This window comes from Lampetra planeri, chromosome 22 (assembly GCF_965212315.1).
Source record: "Lampetra planeri chromosome 22, kcLamPlan1.2.h2, whole genome shotgun sequence".
Classification (NCBI taxonomy): domain Eukaryota; kingdom Metazoa; phylum Chordata; class Hyperoartia; order Petromyzontiformes; family Petromyzontidae; genus Lampetra; species Lampetra planeri.
In genome coordinates this window covers 10,044,624-10,063,446 of record NC_136128.1, presented here as the reverse complement: position 1 = coordinate 10,063,446, position 18,823 = coordinate 10,044,624, and the positions used below count along the sequence as shown (strand labels likewise).

Genomic DNA, 18,823 nt, shown 5'->3' with positions numbered 1-18,823 from the left:
TGATTCGGTTGAGAATATTTCAACTTATAGGCGAGCTGAAACGACTGGCACATATTCTTAGGTTTTTACTTTTATTAATTTTAATGTTTTACCTACGTGACTTTACCGAAAAAACCTAAGAATATGAATCCTTGCAGTCACTAAAGCTTCAAATCTAGAACGATTGGAACATTAAACAATTTGTACACGCGACAATTATATTTATTTGGCTGTCACGTGACGGAGGGTCTTAGCCATACATTTGGCCAGATCATTAGCCTAATCCCAAAAAACACTTATGAATCAAATTAGTTTTCAGTTTCTTTGCGATTATACAACTCACGTTTGCTCATTTGGGGCCACAATTTCCTGGAGGTTTGAGGCGAGACTTTCTCCGGCAGCATCTTTCCAAACATTCAATCGCAACGAGTACTGCACTTTCAGCAACTTCACAGTTTTCCCCAACGTTGAGGTTTACACGCGAAACGGGAGTACCCCGTAAAAAAATCAATCAACCTCGTATAACAAATCCCAGAGCGATCGATCGGCTTACGTTCAGTTTGGTAGCGTGTGCAATTCAAAATATAAGCAATGCAGGCCACTAGGTTGTAATGGATCTATATCTACTTTCATAATATAGGAGCCAGTTTTTTAAAAAATCCAGGCCAAAAAATACTTGTCACAGTGACCCTCATTTTTAAAGACCCTGAACTTACGTAGGATATGTACTCATGGGTTTGTGTAAAATCACATCGTTATATATAAGCAGAATACAAATATTTTCTAACATGTAAAAAATGTTGGTCATCTTTTTTAATACTGTCCTCAAAATCTGCTAATAGGTGTCCTTTGTACCCAATTTGGATCAGCTGAAATGACTTAAATTACACTCGGATGTCTCGCAATTGCCGAAATCATTCATGTATCGGTACCCACCAGCAAACATGAGCACAATAAACACCTGCTATGTACACCTTCCTTCATCCATGACACTCCATACAGGGGCAGTCAGATTCGAGAACTTAAATTAACTCGTACTTTAATTAAAAATAGTGGGGAGGGATTTCAATAATAATGTATTTCATATTATAGGATTAACACGCAAGAGGAAAGGGCTTCAAAATAAGCCAAGCATTAGTTTGTTACATTTTTTAGAAACTCGCTCTCAAAACTTTAAACCAACCATAAAACCCATTTCAGTTTCATACTGTGTTCATAAAATGTTGCGAATTTTTTGTACAAGCTACAAATATGTAAAAAAAAAAGTTAAGTGCTAACGATTTGGTTATTTTTAGTCAGTTTAAAATACACAGATTACGTACGTATAAACCTCTAGCGAGTAGTTGTGAGCAGACATCGCGACACCCAGGGAGTGGAGCCAGGTGTTGCTGGGAAATCCAGAAACGCAAGTGTTCCCGTATCAAACTTATACCGTATCCTCTGGAAAAGCACATTTTTTACCCTGTATTTTTAATCAAAAGCTGCGTGTGTAAACATTAGAATAACTGTATTCTATAAGTAAGTTTGGAATGTGTCTCAACTTCTCGGAGTATCTTCTAATCCAGAGAATACAGTAACACGTCTCGGTGCAAGATCAAAACTCTCAACGCAAGGGCTAGAGCTGGAGGACAAATTGGCCATACAAAAATTGAGTTTTGGTCAAATTACAAAGGCTATTACCCATCTGCATGTGCCTATTGTGTATTTTCCTTTATGTCAGTAGGTGTTGACGAATGGATTTCCTTTGTTAATTGTGGGCCACTGCCAACTGCAGCACTTAATATTTTACCGAAATGTGTTCTTGGTTTTTCCCTTTTCAAATAAACTTCACCCGTTATATATTATTGTATAGGAATTCGCACAAATTCGCTTTGCGGTAATTCGGCGGGGGAACAGTGGTGTGGTGGTTGGCACACCACGCTGCAAACCTGGCGAGAGCCGCCTTCGATTACCATCTGTGGCTAACATCAAGTGATGAGCGACACGGGTCCTGGGCCTCCCAACTTTTTCACCGCAAACCGTAGCCCGAGTACCGAAGTACGGCCAAACAATCCGCAAGACCAACACGGAGTGGGCGGGAGGGGACTTTACCCAGCGGTGGACTTACACTGGGCTACAATTGTTCTTGCATAATTATTTTCTCACGTTATTTTCAAACTTCAACGCATCCGTCCCTCCTAATGAGCCGTGGAGAGTTGGGCATGAGACCGGTGCAGTGAATTGTTGTGCATTATACAGCAGACAGATCTCATGTGCTCTTTGCAGCTTCTTCGGCACGTCTGCCCTTCACGATGTGACCGAATCAACACTCGACGGCATAAACGGTCGCGGTGTGAGGCCGGCCTTCCCCCCTGACGCAAGTTAAGTATGCTGCGTCAGACAGCAGAATTTCTTACGTCTCCCCTGCAAAGAGAAACACAAATGCACCGTTATAAATCAACTGTGTCGTGCATTGTATAGACAGACCCGGTAATGTCTACACGGCAAGGAATAAAGACCAGCAGGAGCGATTTCTTTTAAATATAAGAACATACGTAAAAAACGGTTCAGCAATGTAAAATGGAAATTTGAATTACTATACCAGACAAGTTGATCCAACACAATGGGAGAATGTATTAAACCAAAACTTAAAATGTATAACGATTATTGACAAAACGGCATAATCACGAATTGAGCAATACTGCATTTGCATTTTGTAAACGGAAGCTCAGCATGACACATTTAAAACAAACAGCAAGCCGCGTGCGTGCAGTGTACGTAAATACAAGCATTAATTTAATTACTTGCGCAACATCTCCGAAACTAACTTTAATTCAAAATAACACAGTGCTAAGTTGTCAATTCGGTAGCAATTTAAGAGAACTCTACAGAGAGAAAAAAAACGCACTACAGAAAACTATTTATATACTTCTAAAAAGGGGAAAAGCAGGATGCGATTAATTAGCTGAGTAAGTGTGATGTGATGTACTTGACAAGGTTACCTGATATGGCCAGGCTGACTCTGCAAGTTGTCATGTGAAAGTTATTCGAGGCTGGCTGGCCCTGCATTAATAGCTCTCCCCCGGGGGAAAAGAGCCTTCGCGATACATAAAGTTGTTGACGAGCATCCGAACTGAAAGAGTATTATTTAAACGTTACAGCGTAGTTAAGACAATGACTTGGTCACAGGTTAATAACGTCAACAGTTGGCGGTCGGTGTGTGCCAAAGAATGTCAGGATGGTTTAAAATATTTTTGCACGATTGTGAAATGAGGTTTTATTTAAACAATATTTTTCATTAAGCAAGGTTTTTTTTTTTCTTTCTTCAGTTACATAGCTTTTCAGGATAAATTATAGCAATTTATGCGATTTTTTTCATTTGTGAATAACACCATTTACAATAGACACCCTGTGGTGCACCCATTAAAGACCAGGCAATATTGTCCATCTTGTGTATTTGTTGGGTAATGACAGGTGGCTATTTATATTATGGGATTATTAAGTACACAAGTAATCATGGATTTACAAATAGCATGTGTATACACATAAACAAAATAAGCATTTTGTAAATGTGGTATTATTACATTTTAATACCTGTGACACGGTAAGTTTCATGTGGTTGTGGTTCACGCAAATGCTTTTAACATTAAAACAACATTCTAATTGTGGCACACACATTACCCACTACAATGGTTTCAAGGACTCACAAATTTTTATTGCAATTTAAAATTAATAATTGAACAGCGAGAGAGTTACATTTTCTTGTGTATATTTTAAAGTTTATTAATGAAGTTCAGCAACATCAATGCAACATCTATTTGGGTTTGAGCTTTGTCAGAAATGATTATTGTGTCAATGTTATTTTTAAGCAGGGTTTTAACAAATACTGAGCACATAGTTACAAAGTGTGTTTTTTGGCCCTGCATTACTATCCTTGATATTTATTAGACAACCAACCACGTATTTTCACACGTTAATACTTATTTTATGTTTAAATGACAAAATACCATAAGGAGAAGCATGTTCTTACAACATGCAAAACATCAAAAGGATAATAACAATGTCAAGAGTCCTACGCAGTGTAAATCATTAAGCAAAGGAATCACGTAATTATTAAAAAGGTAACCGAAAGCAATATCAAAGCCTACGTATTTAAAAAGAAAAAGCTATCGTTTACACTCAATGTTGCTTCATGATCCTATAGCTCAGACTAGCTCATGTTATTTACGTAATAAAAAAAACTAATAAAAATAATCAAATTACGACTTGCAGCGATACTTTTATGCGACGCTGGCAGGGACCATCACGACGCTCAAACAAAAGAGGAGACGGGAGGGGGGGCGGAGGAAAAATAATTCACGATTCTCAAATCAAATGCAGTGTGTGGTGATGGGGGGGGGAAGATGGCGAATTACTTGCACACAACACGCCACGGTGCGGGCACGGCCGAGGGAGGAGTGGCGGCTGTTTGGAGGAGTGACGCTCAAAAGGGGGAGCGAGCGTCTTAAGTGTGGTGTGGGAGGGGGGGTCTGTGTAAGGCAGGGGGTAGCGGAACCCTTTTCCTTACCGAAGGAATGGGGCGGGTAAGGGACTTTAAAATAACTTAGGCAGGCCACACAACACGACGCAATCCTAGCGTTATCCAAGAATATATATTTTTAATCATTGGGGGGCTCAGTGCAATCGCACTGCTTGCGATGCACAGTTCCTCCCTGTTTACCCTCGTTAACACGCGTTTACTGGATTCTCAGCTCCGAAGTAGACGCACCAGCCATGATCCTTCACAGCGACGGTTAAAATTTCACGCTGAAAACGTAGGCCAGCCTCATGTGACCACCGGATGTACGAAATTAAGTTCGCGGGTTGTATCTAGCAATTAGGGTGTAGTTTTCCCACCCCCTAGTGGATAGCAGGTTGTGTAGAGAAGGGAGTGGTGGTGGTGGTGGTGGAAGGGCAGGAGTGGGTGAGGAGTGGGTGAGTTAGTGTGTGTGAGCTCCCGGGCAGCTGGCTTTCCCCCGGTTGAGCTAGTACCGGCCGTACGGGTGTTCGCGGTAAGAGTACCGCATCACGCGGGATGACGAAGTCTTCAGCCGATTGTTAGAGCCTCCACACTTCTCCTCTTGCCCTGTTGGTTGTGAGACGGGGGGCAGGCAGAAATGGGAAAAAGGGGGGGTCACACAAATGACGGGAACTAAGCAGTCGCTCGATTGAAAAGATTTATATTTTACACATCACGATTGGTTCAGTCCATCGCTCATGGTTTGGGCCGCAGAGGAATGAATCGTATCATAAAAACAATTATTTTAACACTCGATACTGGTTACCGACCAAGGCTACAGGAACATCTTGCCTTTACTTAAAAACAGATGAACTCGTGAATATTGGAGGAACCCGATGCTTTTTGTTCTGTTTGATGCACCCCATTGGCATACATCAGCTTACAAAGCACATTGCTTTTGCAGTAAAAGTTTACAGTCAATGTTAATATAAAAAATGCATTCCTTAGCCTTTTACAACTGTACGATGTGTTTCGCATAAACTGAAAAAAATTAAACTGCTTTGGCAGTTGTGCACAAGCACTAATACTCGCCAACATGCGTCATTAACACCCGTTAATGGCAAGCAATAGTTACCGTTTTCTCTGGATTACAAGATTAATTCCCCCTCTTTATTACAACATAAAAGTTGGTCGTCAGTCTTATAATCCTCTAGGTGCGTGTGTGACCAGATTTGTCCAATTTCATTAACACCTGGCACCAGTTCGGGGTACGAATCACTTTCAGGAGCATCTTATAATCTGGAAATTACGGTAAAAGAAAACGACCCTTAAAACTGTGAACAAGGACCATTCCAACCCGGAGAAGTCAAGTGTTCAAATATTAGCTGGATATGTTTTCTGTTACAGGATGGTGTTAATGTTAATGCAATGAGTTTTTTTCTCATTTTCTTCATTTTTGTACAAGGATATAGATGTTAACAAGGAAAAAAAAATCTCCGATTCTTCGTGACGACAGCGGTTGTTTTCACGTAAAAAAAAAACCCTTACAAAATAAAACCCAAGACGCGTTACTCCTGCAAATTCAACAAGGCCAAGAAAGCAAGGCCATTTACAGGATACAGCAAATTCCATCGCGACACCCCGGGGGGAGGGCGGCCAAGAGAAATCCACGCAAACACTAGCTGGCAACGAAAACGCCGCAGTAAAAAAAATGGGTGTTGTGAGTGGTGCCGCAGCTTAACCACACAAATGAATCGCTTAAAGCAAAAGTGGCACAATGGTGAGAGCGTTCAGACTTGACATTGCACAATTACACACAACGTTTTAATTTGCGCATAAGATTAACCACCACTTGAGATATTCATTCGGCAAACGTACGTCCCAAGATCCCAATTTACATTGATACCCGGGCTCTTACTGATCGCTCTCAAGGGGCTATGCCTTATTTTCCATTTTTAAAATTTCCACACTGGTCAACTCAAATGTACTTGGTGTAAAAGCTGCATACAGCGAGCTCTTGCCAAGAACTGTCTGGGCCAGGGGAGTCTGATATGCGTAACAGGAGCGGACTCGTCTTCTCATGGGATAATCGAATTTCCAATACATAAATTCAGCAAAATATTACAGATCATTGAAACAGGGGAGCTCAAGATAGCCCAAGGGTCTGGTGCCACAACAGCTGAAGGGTTTTTTTTTTAAATGTTACCATTAACAATACAACTTTCCTCCGACAAGACACGAACCGTCAATGTACAATGCGAGTTTATGGCGAGTATTTACAAGTAAGCACAACATGTACAACTCTTGGGAAACAAACACCACCTTCCAAAATTACCAAGCCCTGGAAGTGAGTGAATGTTTGGTTTAAAACAGACAACAGTATTGTTTAGTTTATGCGAGCACAGCAACAACTCCACATGCATGGCAACACACTCAAGTTAAATCGGTTCCGCCTTTTAAAATACAAACTGAAAAAAAACTGAAATACAAGAGACGACAGGCGGGGGGGGAAGTCGAGTGTTTCCGTGGATTTCTATTGGCCCTGACGGATCGCCGTAGGAAATCAAACGCGAGTGGCGAAAGACATCGGGGGCGTCTCTTTTAAAACACCAAAAAAAAACCGACGGTCTTACAGAGAAAGCTTTCCGCTTACCGTAACCAGTGTACACCTCCACGGTCGATCCGTGACCATAGTCGTAACTTTCTACACCGCTGCAAAATACGCAGAAATGTTGAAGTTTGATTTGCGAAGGCGAACACGAGACAAACGAGAGGGGAGGGAGGTGAGAGGTGGGGAAGCAAAAAAAAAAGTGAAATAAAAAAAACCCAAAGCACAGAAAGGACTTTTTTAACAGCAGGAATTGTCACGTTTTTGGAACAGATGGTTATCAACGAGCCACTCTGGTTGCAAAGTCAGAACACCAATAGAATTCCACGGAAACATTCGTAACATTTCGGTAGATTTTTGAACTGAGCGCACTATGGGTTGGTACATTATTGCAAGAACGCAAGATTCCGTAGCAGTCGCTAGATCAAAACGTCTGTTTTTAGCTTTCATGGTCATACGTGAATAACATGTACAGGAGTGCAATGGCAGGAAGAAAAAAGGGAAACTGACAAAACACGTAACACGATGCTTGGAGTTTGCGGGATATGAGGGTCAAATGATTGAGCCAACACACTATGGGTTTGAATATCACATTTCAACCACCCACGCTAAAAACGGATTCTTCTCAAGTGCAGCGAGTTTATGGTTTGAGCCGTCACAAATGATTGGCAAGCACAGAAAGTGCATCTATCAGTCATTTCAGTAAACCCACACCACGTGGGTTTATATCGTGCCTTGCCAGCAGTGAGCCATAAAAACACATCGTCATGTTCTCACAGTGCATCTAGCCTGGTACAAGTGCTGCTGTGATGTAGGTAATGGAACCTGTTGTTGTGTCTGTGTATGCGTGTCTTTATGTACGTCTTTGTCCATGTCTGCACATCCATTCTTCAGCCACCCGTGATTAAACCTGGTTCAACTGGAGCGAGGGGAGATGGTTTCCTCCTAGTCAGCAGTGACAAGCACATTTTTTCATCCACTTAATTTGGCTTATTCCTACAAAACACGTGGAAACTTATTCGGCTTGCGGATGGCCGCTAGTAGCGCTATCGGAATTGGGGGGAGATAAACCCATTTGATGAACACGAGTCGAGACACTGGTTCATGTAAACAAAGTGGCATAACGGGACATTTCTATACTGTCACGACCATGGAAACAAATGACTCTTTAAACTGAACCACAACCTCCAAAACCATGGAAATTCAATTCACTCATATATATAGGGATCAAAGCGAATACATTTCTGTGGTTAGTGTAAAAAAAAAGACATCTTACTCCTCCGCCACCATATCTGCACAAACTCCAAAGGGATAATTTGTACACCAGTGTTCTTCATTGCAAGGGCCACGGACAACTGGTGGCCTCTGGTGGCCTTTAGTGCAGAATCCGACAATACACAAACATTTGAAAGGACCACTTTTGCAGACTGATGTCTCATCGGTGAAAGTTCCCCCACCCCGAACCTCTGAAAATTAGTGAAGACCGATGTACAAGGTGGTTGTGTGCTCAAGCGCTGGTCTGGTGCACGTGCAAGGATGGCGGGGCGGGGGGGGGGGGGTACTTACCTTGGTGTGGCGGGCATCTCGTAATCGTAGGCGTCGAACGTTGGCAAGGAGGAGTAATCGTATGTCTCGTATCCATGGCTTTCATACGGTGAACTGGAATAGCTGTCATCGTAGGCCTTGAGGAGTAAACGCACGCAAGGTAAGAGTCAGGTCCAACTAAAAAGAAAATTAATCACCTCTTTGCCTGCTCCAGTAAAAACCTTGGCAGATGCTCAAGCGCCTTAGCGAAAGACGCAACCCAAATAAACAAATACTTATCCAGGAGATAAGTACCTAGGCTTTGTGGTTCGGGATGTCAGACACTAATTTGAAGGTTCAAGCAAATATATTTATAATGAATCACGGTCAGGAATCGTCAACACGTTCGTGGCATTAATGTCATGTTGAAAGATATGGTTGACATCGATGTCGCTCGCTTCTGGACGAGCTTTAAACTGGCGTCATATAGCCCAGGTACATATCCACCAGAGCTATGATGAATTTGGATCAGTATATATTTTTAAAATGATGCTATGAAGCATGCTCGTGAATATATGCATGCAGGTACCTACTGAAGAAAAGTTAAATTGTCTCTTCCGAGGCCAGCTTTCTTACTCGCATTAAAGGTGGCTAAATATTAACACGTGGAATTGTATAAAACAGACAATGCAAATAATGAGGGGACGCCCTTTCAAAGGTTTAAATTTAAATAATGCAGCAGCAGCCACGTCTACAGATTTGTAATATACTCTAAATAACGTAGCTAAACATTTTGCGGCCACCCTTTTAAATGCGATGTCTCGTCCTTCACAGCACAATCGCCTCCAAGGAGGCTCAAGTGTCGGGAGACTATAGGGGGGGTGCGAATCAACAGACAATAAATTTGAGCATAGATTGGTTTTAAAAATATATTTTTTATTGCAAAAACAATGACCATGCACATTTGCATAGAGACGAACACTGCAATTATATGACAAAATGTTACGTCGCCTTGATCTTAAGAAGAGGCCCGCACCGATTCTTGTGGACAAGTGGGACCAAAATAAAATGTACTACAAACATCCCAATAAAAAAAGATGGGATTAGTTTAAACATTCAAAGGTATCACGTTATGTCAAATTGACATACGAATGTTCAACGACGTGTACTTATCAACTCTTGCAAGTAAGCTTGCTTAACCCTCAACCAGAACTAGGAGTAATCAAGCCCCAAGCATTCACTTAGTGCACTCGGTGCAAAGTGGAGCTGGAACCAAATATGTGGTGGGTGCTGGCCCACTGTGCCCAAAGACCTTTTAATAATCCACACAGATCTAGCACCAAACTATTAAAACTGACAGAAAAAAAACACTTTCCAACACCAGACTATGAAAACGGACAAAAAACACTTTCCAACAACTTTTACTTATTGTTATGCATATCCGTATTTGACTAAAATCGACTGCTACAAATCGAAATGTTACCATTCAAAGAACTCCATAAAAGACATCAACGTGAACGTTTTCGGCCAAACCAACATGTTTTACTTGAGCCAACTAAGATCGCTGACTAAAGTCTCTGGAGGTTCATATGTTGCCATGGTGACTAATTTCTTCAAGTAGCTAACTCCCCAGATTATTTCCCCCCTCGCACTCCCACTGCGAGTTCTGTCCTTGTGACTGTGCCGGCAAAATACATTTTTCAGCGAATCGTAAAACAAAGCAGTGGAAATGCTCTTCATGCAAAGTAAGCAGGTTATGGCAAGACTGTGCCAATTGCCATACTTCCTGGCTCAAGTAAGCCTACTCAGAGATATACAAGGTGAATGTACGATTGCAGTGTTCGCCAGAGCCAGGGTGCAAATTTAAATTGCTTCACTTAATTGAGCCTAATATTCAAAAATGTATTCAAAAGGACAAAACATCTATTGGTGTTGGGGAAGTTCAGCTTTCCGATTGTTGTATCAAGTAAGGTAGCAGTGTTGTATGCAAGTGCTTTTATCCTAGCCAGACGATCATATTTAAGAAATAAAAACACTGCTCAATTACCCACTAACAACACGCAATGTTCGTGCGTCCTCTGTAAATGGTTCTGCGTGCTAATAAAGAAGCACTGCCAGACAGCTGGAACCTCGCACCATGCCAATTAGCCAAATGAGCCACCCCTGTTGTTACTGGGGTTTCACGAGTATTAAAACAACAGCGGCTATCCACGGAGAAAAACTAAGCCGACTCATTTGCCTACTCGGTTGGGGATCAGGTTATAGCCCTGGCAGGGCCACACCAAGTGAAGTCTTAGACAGGATACCAGCCATGCCACGGAAATCGGCCCCTGGACGTGGTAGTCACGTTCCCCCAGGTGTTGCCAATCCTCAGCCAGCACCCCTCGACTGTTAACGAACCACCCGTGTAATCGCGCGCAGTGCAAGCCAGCGGACTTCGCACACGACCGTCGTGAAAAGCAACAGAATAGGAATAACAATAAACAAATAAATAGTCCTTTCAAATTTCAATCCATTGATCATTTCGTGGTGGAGTGCAAAGTGCGCTCTGGCAGTGCGTGAAAGAACAAATAATAGAAACGACACGCTAACCGAAGCAACGCGGCTGCCAGGTCCATACGGCACGACACCGCCTGGGGGGGCTCGTGACCCGCGGGGGCCCCACTTGAGCGCTGGCCCCTGCTAACGACTCACACAGTCCTGGTAGGACTCCTGGCCATGCTGCTGCCGGGGGGTGTACAGGCGTGCCGCCCTCTGTGTGGTGGGTGCCTGTCGGGAGCTAGGCACCTGGGAAGGGGTGGACGCGATGGGACCCGAAGTGGCACCGCCCGCATTTCCTCTCCCACGAGTTGGCGGCGCCTGGGCGTACACGCGAGCGTATAAAAAAATCTGCTCTGCGTCCTAGCAAAGCCCCCACTCAAGCGTTATGACCACCAGGCTATCCAGTCCCTCGCCAGTTAGGCTTTGCAGTACCTAACAAAACAAGGCTGTTTTAATTCACCTGCCCAAATGTCAGTGGAGATATGCTGCGTCATTTTCCCCCAATCCAATGTCGAGCATTCTGTGCATCCAAGCTTATAATCAACTGGAGAAAAAACTCACAAGCCCCCCCCCCCACCATCCCATAACTCAAGGAAGGCCCATGCCACAACCCACACACACCTTCATTATTTCCGTGATGCCCATGTCCCGTGTGTGTGCATATATATTTGTACAAGGCGTTTTAACTTACCCCCCTCGAAGCACCCCTGGCGGCACCTCGTCCGATGGGTCTGCGTGCACTCATTCCGCCACGTTCCACGGGCCCCCCGGGTCCCCCGCGCCCTCGCGGGGCCCCCCTGGGGGATGAGACTCCGCGTGACCCCCCCTGTGGCCCACGCAGCAACGGGGGGCCCACACCACGGCCCCTGCAGAGACGGGGAAAGTTCCAACGTTCACGAAGGAGTTTGAAGTAGCAGTGGCTACACGTCTGTGTGCCCCACATTGCAGGCAGGGAGATACCCAGGTATTGTTTATGGGGGAAAATTAAACTAGTGATTTGAGCTGCAACAACTGCAATGAGTGCGCTACAAGTGTGAATGGTGTTAAGTTTCGGACGGCTGTGCGTGGTTGCCTGTCGTAGCATAGCAATTATTTTTAAAAATATATATTTTTTACATCAATATATTGGGGGGGACATTTTGAGCATATTTGAATATTGGGGGGGGGGGATGTGTCCCCCCCAATATATATTATAATTACGGCCTTGGAAAATAGTGTCCGATACAAGGTCCACGTTGTCCGATTGGCAAAATAGTCATAAAATATTGTCATATTGTGAATGATCGTTGCTCATTTATGTTTCTAATATTTCATTTCCTGACAATATTTGTGAAATTACTGCTCTGTTAAACGTGATGGCATTACAATTTATGATGTAATTTTCCCACAGCAAATGCGTAACAGATTGTAAAAATTGCAATTATCAAAAGACACTTATAGCGAGTTAACTGCAGTTGAATCGTTAACGCCATCTTTTTTTGTACGTAAAATGACAAAAAAACAAGACGATAGAGACGTAACGTACAGACACAAAGTTGAAGGAAACTTTATATGTATTGCGCGAAAACCGTTGTGATCGTGAAATTTAATAAGGCAACGTGATAAATCACATTGCGGAAATCATAGTAACGTGAAAGAGGTGTAAAAGTGTCACGGCAGCCATGCACATGGGCGGTAAGGGGTACCACCTTATGAGCGCAGGAGCGCCGGGAGGAGGCGGGGGAATGCCACGGCCCCTCATGGCACGGCCACGCGCTACCACGGGGACCTCCACGCCATTCAGGTATGTCATTTCCATCAGCTGCTCCTGGCAGATTTCATCGTTGTAGTCCTGGTGTAGACGGGTAGGAGAGAAGGCAAGAGCAGGGAAAACTTAAATTCATAGTCTCGGCCTGGTCAATAGTTACTACACAAAAAAACTTCAATATGCGGTCTAACCCAAAAATAAATCAGGAATTTCACTGTCATATGAGACGAAGCAGACAACACGATCACACCACGTTTGATAAAAAAAAAGTTTGAAGAAATGTAACGATTAAATGTGCACTGCTGCGCTGGACTTCATACCGGGTTGAAGAACTTCTTGACCTCTTCAAGAGCATGCCCCATGCGGCTGTAGGCTTCAGGGAGAGGTGCGTACACTTCAATGAGCACGTGCAGCTCTTCATTCAAGTGAACGTACTTGGCCTCACCGCTGTTTCGGAGCTCCTCTTCCTGTAGTCGCAACGAAGAACAAGAGAGGCAAACGTGGCAATTTCCCTCTGCACTATTCAATCGGAACCGTACAACAGCCCCACTCGTTAACTAAGAAATCACAGGCAAGATTAACAATACAATCAAACCTTTGCAATTTTGAATGTGCCTCAACTTTCATAACTTATGTATCAAGATCAAATACCAATTCAGAATCGTTCTCTCCCAAAATGCTCCTAGTAAATGCAAATAATTGCTTTAAGTTAAGGCAAAAAAAGTATCTTCCCTCCCTGTCAATATCAAGTCAGCAACTGGACCCACTACTTGGTAAATATGAACATAAATGCTTTTAAACTAAATATCATATCTCTTTTGAACCTAAGGTACCCTTTTATTCAAAACTTTATACAAAATTGTTGTTAAATGTGCTTCATAGTTCGTAGTTTTTACTTTAGCTGAATATTTCGACCCTGCACACTGCTGCTTGATCTTACGCAAAGTTGATGCATTTTATTTTCGTGACCCAGGTATGGGGTGAAAGGGAAATTTTTGTCTTAAAAAATCTCACTCCTGGATCCTATAACGACGATTATATGAACCACAAATAAATGGCAATGTAAAATTACATAAAATTTCACCCTTTCATGAACCAGAGTGCTCGGAGATGACCATGTTGAGATACGCACCTTGGCTCTATCCTTCATGCACCCCTTGCCCATGATGGCCATCCTGGTGCCCGTCTCAACCTGCAGTCGTTTCAACGTGTTCCCTTGTGGGCCAAGCAGTTTCCCCACGAAGTTGAACTGCAAGCAGAGGGAGAATCAAAATCTTTATTGAGACTGGAGAATCCGATGAGCTATGAAGCTCTGTTTCACACATGTCCAGTCGGGGCATGGGGTCAGCAAGTTACAACTTTTCCTTCCCACACATCCGATTAGCACAGTTGGATACGTTTGCTGTGAAAGAAGTTCAACGTACATTGTCCCCGAGGGAGTTAAATGGTAGCCATGAAAGCAATGTTTCTCTTCCTTAGGTGACAAATTCACATCATTGCTCTCTTGCTACAAGCATAATTATAAACACAGTACTTGGGATGGTATGATTTGCGTAATTGAAGCGCTTCTCGAATTTGAGTTCACTATTTGTTTCCTCAGTTTTGTGTACACTCGTCTCAAAAAAATTACAGGCAGGTCAGTGGTACAGCGAGTGGATTGAAATCAAAAGGTTGCAAGTAAAAAATCCTGGCTGGGGTTCACCCAATCCCATCATCCCCGTGGGCTCAAAAAAGACCAAACACCACTTTGTGGAGAAATCCAGTGGTTGTCCTCAAGACTGACCCCTGCCATAGAAATGCAGATTCCCCCACAGACTACGGGCAATGAACAGCACATGCGCACACGCCTTACTAATGCTCATTCAAGCAGGAATTCACAGAGTGTTGAACAAGTGCTACTTTAAACAATTAACACCAGTCTGCACTAATCCTGAAAAATATGCACGATGATTATTACCTTCGGGTGCTGCTTAGCTGGGATGAGGACCTTCTCCGCCAACTTGAAATTCTGTTCGCCAATTATGTTCCGATATTTCTTGTCTTCGTCTTTCTTGTCGTCGCCCCCGTTTTGCAGACGTGATATTTCTGCGATGAGAACAGAATTAAGGCTTACAAGTTAATTTGCACTCATTTGCATACATGCTTCTGAATGTATGCTATGGATTTAGGTTGGCACCTGTAGAAAGGTGACATACACTGTTAATTCATAAGCTGTGGTGGTGCTTGGTTAACTTAAAAAAAATAAAACACAAGGGTTTATTTTTGACTGGCTTCACACTGCATTTGCGTTGTCATTTAAACTAAACATAACGGATGTCCCAAAAACAATGCTCTGGTTCAAGAACTCCTTCGCTAAGAAATAAAAAAAAACTTCCTGTACAGGTGTGACAATTGTTGCCAAAATGCCAAGTGTGAAAATTCTTTAAACAATTTATAATAGCATCATTAGACTAGCAAGAACACATCTACTCAAAGCACTTATTTGATACTTATTGAATTGATATATTTCCATATAAAAGTTAGTGATATACAACAATCACGTGTACAAGACAACATGAGTTTATAAGATCCATTGTTACTAAACGTTCATGACAGGACTAAAAAAAATGAAATTGCGATAAGCACGCACGCATCAAGGGCGACCGCTTTCTCAACTACGATCAAGGCGCTTTCCACTGTTGTTCGCAATTTTACATTTATCTAAGGGATAATTATCAAACCGCAAAACAGGATTTCTCCATATAACTCTGGCTATCGCCTGATGATGCTGGTTGTAATTACCGGCAAAACGTCACAGAACTCTAATTGCAGATTTTGTGGATATACTCTTCAACACAAAAGTGGTGTGCTGAAATGGAAACGAATTGGCACGTTGTGTTTACGTGACAAACCTTATTAAATGGCCATGTCGTGTGGGTGGGTTTAACGACACATTTATATTTACACAATCTAACCCAAAAACCTCTATGGACATTACTAGCAATTTCGTACCTGCCAACCAATACGGTTTACCCATAATCTTGTACAGGGAAATTGACTTTTCAGGTCCGATTCAATATGGGCAATTTGTCTATTTATGTCTTCCCTTGTGATGGGACTTTGTAAGATGAACGTTGAGATTTATAAGGACACGGGGTGACCAATACGGTCTGAATTGGTTGGTAAGAAGGTAGGCTCTGATAAGCGGTTTATAGGTATGTATCAGTCACCATCCACGCCTAAATGTGATTAAATGTATAAAAAAAAACTGCAGCCTGCCACCACATGCTTTGTTGAAACGTCTGCAAGCTCGGTTCTATGTACATCATAATCAGTGTTAAGTATATATATAAGCCTTACTATTTGCTTCGTATAGACGTTGGCAAAAACAGTGAAACATTGTTCTCTAAGTGTTAAATGCCACAACTTAGTGAGTGCCATGCACTGAGAAAAATTAACTTTTAACCGTACTAGGACACAAACCGGCGTGGTGCATGTTGTGACTTAAACCAGATGTAAAAAAATATCAAGCGCAGATCATTATTGTTGTTTTCATTCAGTTCCTACTTTATTACAGACCAATTCAGATCTAATTGGTCACCCCGTGCCCTTATACATTTCAACGTACATCCTACAAAGTCCAATCAAGGGAGAAACACAAAGTAAAAAACATGCTTTTGCCCGTATTAAAACGGTTGTACCCAGCGTATGGACCTGAAAACTCAATTTCCGTGCACAAGAATACGGAGTAAACAGTATGGAGTTGACAGCTATGCAACACGATCATTTTACAGTATTGTTGCCGAGGATTGTAAGTGTAATTACTATGGACCAAGAATGTGTTTGTTTCTCGCGCGTGACGTCACTCCACATGCCGTACCCCCCCGTCATTAATATTCATGAGCGGGTGGATTTTTACACTCGCCCAGAAGACGGTCGAGCGATTTTTTTCGAAAATTCGCTCTAAGTTTGACGTTTCTTTACTGAAAGTGAATCTAATAAATAATTATACGCAGCAACAAAATGGATTTGGTGTTTTTGTTAATTTCTTTAGCACTTGAGACAAAATGTAAGTCTAATTTACGCTTCTACATTATGGTAAACTACATTTCTCGGTAATTTTCCAAATATTCTATCAAATTCCAATTTATTTCAACCCCAGCGACCGAACGCAGAGGAGAATAAAGTATTAGAGCAGTGAATTTGAACAAATAGAAGGTCAGTTACATAGTGCTAGTGACATGAAGTGAGGTGTTCTTTGACATAGTTTTGTGCCAGATTCAGTCATTAATACATTGCTACAGTGAAATACAGTTAAGTGTTTGATGGCATACTTTAGTGCAAAATTCACTGCCATTAAATTGACACTAGATTTTAATTATACTCTGCTAAATTTTTTCGTAAATATTACAGCTTCTGCCCTAGGACGGGCCAATAATCTAGTACGTATACTATCACTTTAATAAATTATTTCATTGGTACACATGCCAAGTAAAAAAACGACTTAATAAAATGCAATTCTGTATTTAGAAGGAAAAAAGGCAACGTGTTGTACTGTACTGCTTTTTTTCTATAACACCGAGGCCCCAGATTGCAGGGTGGTCTAATTGTCTTGCGACCCCCTCCTTCCCAACAACGAATTGACCCGAACATGTTTTCCCCTTTGAAAATGTATTTACGTTTTAAATAACTATTTTTAAAATATTAAGTTTAAATAAAGATTCTGCTTCATCCGGGACCACTCTGCATATATATATGCAGCGCTTTGCCAAGTCTATTCTTGCGTATGGCAAAATGTTCAGGCGCTAAATGCCAATATCTGCTTGGCACGACTGGGCTTCAGGATAAGAAGAGTTCGTGAAGTTTTCACGGTACTTCTCATCCTCCTCCTGGGTAAGAAGAGCGCAGACTTTGGCCAAAGACATCTGGCAAAAACGCCAGCCAGAGAAATATTGTTGTTCATCAACCCCGAACGACAGATGCTAATAAAGAACAAATAAATATAAACACGTGGGGGGGGGTGTCTGGAAAGCGAATAACGGCTGAACAAAAAAAACAAATTAGGTGAAGATACAGAACGGAGCCATTCTTATTCGATCTCTAAATTTAATGTTTAACGGCGTGAAAATGAATAAACCCATCATCATCCACTTACAATGGACGGGGCCTATGTCACCACCATTGATGCTCGCAACACGCCCGGCGGACCCACAACCGCTCCCCCCCCCAATAAGCAGCCACGGACCCTAAGCGCCACCAAACAAGCACCCAACATTCCCTTACAAACCCCCACAAACAACAACAAACTAATATATGGTTCGTTAACACGTTTCGCTACAAATCCGTTGCGTTTTTTTCCCGCCACGCGAGGCCTAGCGAGGCCTAGCGGAGCCTGCTCGCACCTGCGCCCAGCAGCCGCATGGCTTGCACGAAGGACGGGTCGAGGCTGTCCTTCTCCGCCACCAGCTCGGGGATGTAGACGGAGCCGGACGACATTGCGCTTGCAAACAAAAAAATATAAGCGGCAGACTGGAGACGCGGAACGAGAGAAACGTCGACGTTTAAAGACTTGTTTTGAGTCCACGCTATGAAAAAAAACCACTCCGCGTTCAAGAGGCTCAGCACCGACCGCAGCACCGCCAAACGCGCTGCCCCCCACCCACGCTACGCTTTTAAAACGTGTATCACTCCGCGCCGAGGTAAAATAGCCCGCGCGGCGTTGCAGTCGAACCCGGCTCGCGACTTGCTTCCAAATGAAAAAGGAGAGGGGTAGGGGTTGGGGTTCGACGATTAATTGTTTTCGCGGCGAGTACAGCACGATCAAACTAAAAAAATATATAACGTTAAGTAGCGCATCGATTGTTACGACGGCGGACTAATTTCTTCGTGAATGGATTTGGAGCCTATTCCGGATCCGGTTTCGAGGTGGGGGGGGGGCTCATGCCAGAACGGAGGTTTAACCTCCACA

The 18,823-nt window shown here is 42.8% G+C and overlaps 1 protein-coding gene across 1 annotated transcript; it reads right to left on the bottom strand.

Annotated features, from left to right (window-relative positions):
• Positions 1-2,859: 2,859 nt before the first annotated feature.
• Positions 2,860-18,576, bottom strand: LOC144724999 (KH domain-containing, RNA-binding, signal transduction-associated protein 3-like). The gene is given in 12 exon segments (XM_078604395.1): positions 2,860-3,040; positions 3,043-3,091; positions 5,020-5,083; positions 7,110-7,168; positions 8,631-8,746; positions 11,376-11,447; positions 11,821-11,995; positions 12,818-12,960; positions 13,197-13,343; positions 14,009-14,125; positions 14,834-14,961; positions 18,258-18,576. Coding segments are annotated over 12 exon segments (1,203 nt in total). The 5' UTR covers positions 18,352-18,576; the 3' UTR covers positions 2,860-3,001.
• Positions 18,577-18,823: the final 247 nt, after the last annotated feature.